General features: G+C 32.5%; 1 protein-coding gene across 1 annotated transcript in view; it reads left to right on the forward strand.

Annotated features, from left to right (window-relative positions):
- The window catches only part of LOC110027358, a gene marked incomplete at its 5' end in the record, with an annotated part of 55,652 nt that overhangs the window by 2,705 nt on the left and 45,215 nt on the right, over nt 1-7,732 (forward strand). The window contains 3 exons of the mRNA XM_020728750.1: nt 3-554; nt 4,152-4,236; nt 4,363-4,452. Coding sequence (XP_020584409.1) covers nt 3-554; nt 4,152-4,236; nt 4,363-4,452 — 727 coding nt within the window. The remainder of the gene's footprint in view (nt 1-2; nt 555-4,151; nt 4,237-4,362; nt 4,453-7,732) is intronic.

The raw sequence follows: 7,732 nt of genomic DNA on the forward strand, positions 1-7,732 counted from the left end.
AGCGTCGAGCGGCTAGCCGGTCTCATCTCCGAAGAGGTAGGTAAAAGAATTGAGAATGTCCCCACTTGCGGAAGCTGTGGGAGAAATTATGCTGTCTCAGTGACGGTTGATTCAGGAAAAGGTGGCTGCAAGCGTAGTGGCAGCCGCAAGGGGGATCCGTGCTTTTGGCGTTGTGGGGAAGTTGACTCACTGGGGTTGAGGAACAAGGATGAGGCTGTCGATGAAATGCTTGATGAAGCTCTTGGAAAAGGTGGGCGATGCATGGGTTTAGGCGGTGGGAAGATTTACACTGTGTTCGTGGGGGTGAGCGATCTGCAGGAGGGGGTCCGGATTGTGGTGGGAAAGTATCGACATGCTTGGATTGTGGGCAACGTTGAGGAGAATGATGCGAGCTTGTTGATTACAAACATTTTTTTGAAGTATTTTGTGAATGGAGGACGGGAGGAGTTAGTGGAGCAGAGGAAGGGAGAGTTTGTGCCAGTTGGATTGGATGGCAGTGTCGTGCTATCTTTTAGTCTTTTGAATGCTAACCCTAATGATTGGGTTTATGGCTGGTATGTTTGATTTCTTTTAAAGCTTTTATTGTGGCCTATTAATTTACCTTTCAAGTGTGCATGCAGTTTGTGATTGATTATTGTTTTTAATTTTTTGTGCCACTTTTCCTTTTTTCCTGATCATCTAAGTTCTCTCATTTTTAAAGACTATCAAGCTTTTTTGATCTATCACGTTATAATGTTGTTGGTCCTTATCTTGAAATTTCGTGTATGATTAAATATGATTTAGTAAATACAGTAAATTCGTATTTATCAAGTCCAATGTTGTTAAATCCAGAATAGTGTTTGATTAAGTTAATATTAAATTCAAGTAAATCTGGTTAAACTATTTGGCTTGTTTTTTATGATTTAACCGCTGAGGAATTCTTTGTCCACTGTATAATCATCTTTTTACTCAAAACTTTTTTTTTACTCTCCTTGACTCTGTCTCTAATGCCTTTATTCTCTATCGGAAACTCTCTATGCAGAGCTCTCGTATGCGTTTCTTTCATCCCATTGGCTTCTCCTTTGTATCTTTCATTCTTTTACTTCTCGTGGTGAGACCGCTCTGATAAAGTCGAGGACAGACAATGAGGTGATCACGTCAAATCCACTTAAGCTCCATTCTTTGTTTCGCTACTGGTCTGGACGTGACTGAAGGGGAGGACGATTGACTTCTTTCTCGTCCTCCCTCTTTGTCTTCAGTGGATAGATCATCTATGTTGTTATTGAGCCCTAAATAAATTGAGAGAATGAAGAAGTCTTCTATTGCAGCTTAGATTTGCGCGCTCAGTCACCTTGAAGAACAGTCTGTTTGAAGTTGACATCGGACAACAAGGTGATCACGTTGAATTCTTCCTTCGAGGCACTGTGCAACCTGGGAAGGGACAACGAGAGTCGTGTGAGTGTTTTTGTCCGTTAGCTAAATCCCTTAAATCCAGCTAGTAGTCAGATTTAGTAAATCCGGATTTACGAAAAAAGTGATGGAACAAAGAGAAAATTGGATTTAACAAAGTGGAGAATTTAAGTTTTAACTTTTTTGCATTAAATAAAACCATAAATCTTATTAAAAGTATGCTACCAAACACCTCCTTACTCTGTAACTTGCTAATGGCTATGAGCAGAAACTTTGGCCTTTCCAGAGATTTCATTTTCATCGTTGTGAAGAGACAAAATGCGAAATGAATATATTTGTGAAAGGGTTGGTGTAGCTCCAGTGACAGACAAGATTAGAGTGTGCCGTCTTAGGTGGTTTGGTAATATTAAACGTCGACCATATGATGATTTGGTTACGAAAGTTGATGTTTTGGATTCGACTTACGTTAACAATGGTAGAGGCATACCTAAAGAGATTTGGTGATGTTGTATAAAAAATGATCTTAATTTATTAGAATTAAATGAAAATATGACAGCTGATAGGTCACAATGGAGAAAAGGGATTCATGCCGCCGATCTCACTTAGTGGGATAAAGACTTGTTGTTGTGGTCTTGAATTTTAAACTAAATGAAAAAAATCTAACTTTCTCTCCCTAAGAAGAATTCTAATTTAATTCTAGTAGGCTCTCAAACTCAATAACTAATTGTAACTCATGACCCGTATTTTTCTATTGGAAAACATGATGACGTTGGAACATTATATCTATTAAACATTTAGAATCAAGTAGGCAGTACGATAATATAGGATATGATGAAGTGTTTAATTCCAATTTTTGGGATAAATTTTAAATGTCAATATTAATTAAATTTGGTTTGTACTTGAGTAAAAAAAAAGTTTTATATAAATGTAATCGTAAGTGTAACATGTAAAAGTAAGCATAGGGAAACCAACTAATAGTATTGTATCAATCAAGCTATAACAAGAGCTTGAGAAGACTAACAAAACATGAAAAAGTAATGGTAGAAACAATTACATATGCAAAGATTACCCAAATATAAAATAAAATATTGAATACAATAACTGCTGTTGAAATGTTTGTTATTCTAGTGATGATCCATCAAGCAACTTGGCATAATCTATTACAAGAAAAAATTTACAACCCGTGAGTTTGAAATTTTAAACCGTATAAGTTACTCTAATTTATGAGCATAAACAACAATGTACGGGGCATGCACTCTGCAATAAATATCTTAAAGTCGTTAAGTTAGGACAATGCTACTTGTTGTAATAGAATAATTGCCATATTTCTTCAGGTGATCTATAGTATGGTGATGATTATGATCATTTATATGAAAAATTGCAAGCAATATACTTCTATGCTTTCATACGTATGTCAAATACATCAGGCATATTCGTGCGTATGCAAAAATGACAACTAGTCCTTTATCATATCATCTTCGTATATATTTATATATTTATTAGTTAGTTCTCTAAGATACCTTGTAGTTGAGAAAGTATGCATCATTTCATGAAAATTTATTGATGCTCAAAAAAGTCTTCACTTTATGGACCCATCAACCCGACTAGACAATACTCAAAAGGTTTTTACCAATCTATACATTAACTACAAATGTATAGGCACATATTTTATTTTTGTAATAAGAAAGTATATAATAGACATTTTATAATCGGTATAGCTAGAGTTAGCTTCATGATAAGATATGTCTTCTTATGAATAAAATTGATTGTATTCAATAGAGTTACTGTGTAAAAATAAATCTTACTATCATAGAGACCATTTCTACATTTCAGACTTTATTAAGCAATAGATCAAGCCATGGTTATTTGCAAGTATGATATCTCATTGTGAATATTATCTAAGACATACACTTTACGTATAGGAATGACTAAATATGAAGGCTTGACTTGCAACATACGAATACCTTAAAATTTTTTTACAAGCATAAAGGGGTGCGCGCGCGCGCGCCTGCCGCAAGCTTAGCTATGGAATTTTAGGCACATAGCACAAGCTCTCATCATGGGGCCAAAAAACTCATGGGAAATCAATATTTGGGCCTCTGCCAAATACCGATTTTCTTTAATATATATATATAAAGCACCATGAATGATACGGAAGTCCAAGTTTAACTAAGATCCAACTAGTCACACCTAGTTAATAGTAAACTCAAAGATCCTATGCATTGAAAATTCGAAATCAATTACATTGACGCACATAAGCATTAAAAATTTGATTCCCAATAAGGTCCATTTTATTCAGAATTATTTCCGAAAAGTTAATATGAATTAGTTATGATTATCATGGAGTAAACCTAATAATATTAAATCTCATAGCATAATTCTTCTTGAAGCTCATTAAAATAAAGCCTAAATAAAAAAATAATGATAACTAATAATTTCTATAAATTTCTAATTTAGATTATAAGAAAAGAGGGGAAGGAGGTTAACGTTTAGTATATTGTAAGTATTATATTATACTTGAAATTTATATAACATAAATTTACTGTAACTACTAGAAGTTATTTTGAGAATTTATTTTGTTGGTAAGCCTGTGAGCCACTGGAACTATGATGCTAACTTGTAATTTTTATTCCTTTACATCTTAACTGATTATGCTTTTCATACTGTACTAGAAATATGCAATTCTTGAAGTGCACTGCTAATACATGTAACTACCCTACACTTTCCCATTTGCTGAATCTTACCGCTCTTTCGATTTCCAGGGAATTTCAGAAGATAGATGAGGTTATGTTGGCTCCAATTGTGGAGGCCTTAGCACCAGTAGCAAACATACATATAGAAAGTCAGGTGGGCTGTATTTTTGTATATATTGTAGAGATATGAATATTATACTCATAATTCACTATTTTTATTTGCAGTCACTTTTGTAAAATAGAGTTCCTCTTATTTAAACTTTTTGTAGTTCACCTGCAGGTTCTGTACCATACTCCAAAATCATCTATTTCCAGTTGGCGTGATAAGTCAGGGGACAACATCTTTGGCATAGGGGATCTTCCTTTCTTTGTATGTTTATCGAACTAAAATTTAAGAAGCGTTTTTATTGAAGTTATATTTATTATTTTAAACTTAGTTGTTTTGTATAGTTTATTGCATTTAAATCTGTTGGTAGTGGTCATTTTACTGCTTCTAAATGGAAAACATATTTTAGAAAACGAGTCTATTTTAAGAGGGAAATTATTAAGTGAAGAGAATTAAATAAATAAGAAGGGTTACGATTATGGTATTATATAAGAGCCTAACAGAGATTACTGAAAAATGTAATGAATGCTTTTGCAATTCTTAAATTTGGTTTTGTTGGGGGGGAGGTTTTGCCTCTGGCAGTTTCCTAAGGTGGAAGGTATTGGTTTTAGACTTGTTGTGTCAATTTTTTATTTCCACTAGTAGTTTTTTAAGGTGGAAGGAACTGGTGTTAGACCCTATCGTGTCAAATTTTTGATGGCTTATAGCCACATGGAAGTGATGTGATGGCATCGTGGTTGAGAACAAGTGGATGTATTCCATTCGTGTACGGATAGATGCACACATTTCATGTCTTGATGGTGTGATTAATCCAACCATGATTAGTTTTTGTATTGAATGAGATGATGTGGCGATTTTGTAATTTGAAGGATGTTTGGATGGAATGGTAGTATTTAGATTTGAGTCTTATGTAGTTTTTGCTTTTTGTTGTAATTGGGTACAAATTAAGGGCCCGTTTGGGGCAGCTTATTTGGTGCGGTGACGTTTTGAAAATGTACCTGATCTGTTTGGGTAAACTGCGTTTTGGCAGCTTATGCGTTTTCAAAACGCAAAAAACAACGTTTTCACACCGCACGTTGGGAGCTTATTGACAATGGTCTGACTTTTCCAAAAAAATAAAAATTTGTAATAGTCACCGCACCTAGTTTATCAGCATCTAGGTTATCAGCAGATTATTTTTAATGAGCTTATCAGCAGATTATTCAATAAGCTACATCTGCCCCAAATAGACTCTAAAATTTCTCTTTTTGGCTTCCTGTAAGAAGGTGAATTCTTCAGTATTTTGGTTTAAGAGGAAATGATTCCAAGTAAAGAAGATTTATTTTTTGGGTCTTATTATAGCTTTAGGCCTAAGAAATGATTTCAAATGATTGAAAAAATATTCATTGTAGTACTTAAAGGAAAAGGTGCTTGTTTGGATTATCATAATTGTCAAGAAATTAAACTTATGGTTTAGATGATGGAACTATAATAAAGTGCAATGAAAGGAAAATTAATTGAGTTATGTTACTAAAAGGCCTATTACAAAAGGTGCTTGTTTGGATTGTCATAATTGTCAAGAAATTAAACTTATGATTTAGATGATGGAATTATAATAAAGTGCAATGAAAGAAAAATTAATTGAGTTATGTTACTAAAAGGCCTATTATGGAGATAATTTTGTGTTAGGATTATTTGTGAAAAGCTATAGGGAACTATAAAAAGGCCGTTTGAGGTTTTTATTGATCTCAAAAGGCAAATTAATAGGTACCACAAAAATTGATTTGGGGATCGTAAAGAGTAATTATGTTACATTCATTTTGAAATTAATCAAGATATGTACAATGAATTAGTGATCATCATATTGAGATTTGTGGAGAATTAGTTTTCAATTATAGTAGGGTTATACTTAGGACAAGAGATGAGAAAGTGAGTGAAGGAGAGAAAGATGGAAGGTGAGAGAAGAGGGTGAGATAGGGTGGGGTAGACAAGAATTTGAGGGAGGAGGGCGAAAGACCCAGTATGAATGAGAATTATTGAAAATCGACAGGATGGGGTGAGTTGAAACATATAGAAAAATCCCAATAAATAATAATATAATTTCAATAATATTTATCCATCTATAAAATCACTAGAGCATCTAAATCCATCAGAACCTATTTATATTTCTATCCAAAATGTAAATGGAGCTTAAGTATAACAATAACTTATTCAAGGAATTAATCTTTATTAAATCAATTAAATGATTTCTACCCTTGTTCAAATTCTATGATATATCTAAAGCACAAGTTTCGAAAGTTTCTTTTAGATGATATACAACTAATACTTTAACAATACTAAAACAATAGATTTGAGTTTAAAAACAATAAATGCAATAGGTGAAACTTATTGATTAAATTATAAATGGTAAAGTGCATGGCATAAATATGATTAACGAAAGTTGCAGAAATAAAAATAAATATTGTTTTATAATAATTATAGAAACTAAAATATATTATTTTTAAATATGGAATCATTTAATGGTTCTTGTTATGCGTTATAGTTCATAAAAAAATCATACACGAATTGATGATCATTACATTTAATTATTAAACCACTCATTTGCATGAATATTATATATTACATCTATAAATAACTTCAGTATCGTAATAATTTTATATTTATTTATTCTTATTCGTAGTAGACCTATTAAGATACCCTGAACTGGAAGATTTTTACTAACCCATGTAAATCTAATAATTCTCAAATGATTCATCACTGTGTGGACTCACATGTCCAACTAGTCTAGCTTAGAGGCTTTTAGTGATAGAACATACTTCACAAAAGCATACATTATATAAATTTTATATTATAGTAAATGTTTTGTAATGGAAACTTTATAATATTATGACTAATATCTTCTATATATCAATACAATTCATGATTTGCATGTCGTATAGTTATTTCTCAACAATCAAGATAATGTACATAGGTTTAACAAGACAAAGCTAACTATAATATCATATCAAAACGAAGGGATGAAATACTATGAATAGTTAAAGCATATTTTGTAATATTTTGTAAAAAAATATAGTATATAATCAAATATTAAGGAATAACCTCCAAATGAGAGAGCAGGTTTATCCCTTAACCAGTAAAAAGTCACATACTTTATAGAGACCATGTGAAATCCAATATATCTTTCACTACATTGATTTTTTATGCTCAAACAATGGTGCTCCATAAACCCTAGATTCCAATGCATCTAGCTCAGTCATCATCCAGTACATTGAATAACAAACATTAAATTACTAAAAAAACTAATTAAAACACATGATTATTATCAATGATGTCCTAGAGTTCCTCAAATTTATATTCCCTTATTAAACAAAATGATCATGAATTATTTAGTACTTTCTATGTAGAAATCCTTCCCCATATGTTCATGAAATCATCTATACCCCTTTTAGATTCAATTTTCTAACCATCCATTTAAAAAAATTAATTACAATGGCTCAGTCATGCTTGTTCGGGCTCTCCTCTTGCTTACGCTATTCTCTCTCCTTGTCACTACTTGTTCATGCCA

This window comes from Phalaenopsis equestris, unplaced genomic scaffold (genome assembly GCF_001263595.1).
Source record: "Phalaenopsis equestris unplaced genomic scaffold, ASM126359v1 Scaffold000426, whole genome shotgun sequence".
Lineage (NCBI taxonomy): Eukaryota > Viridiplantae > Streptophyta > Magnoliopsida > Asparagales > Orchidaceae > Phalaenopsis > Phalaenopsis equestris.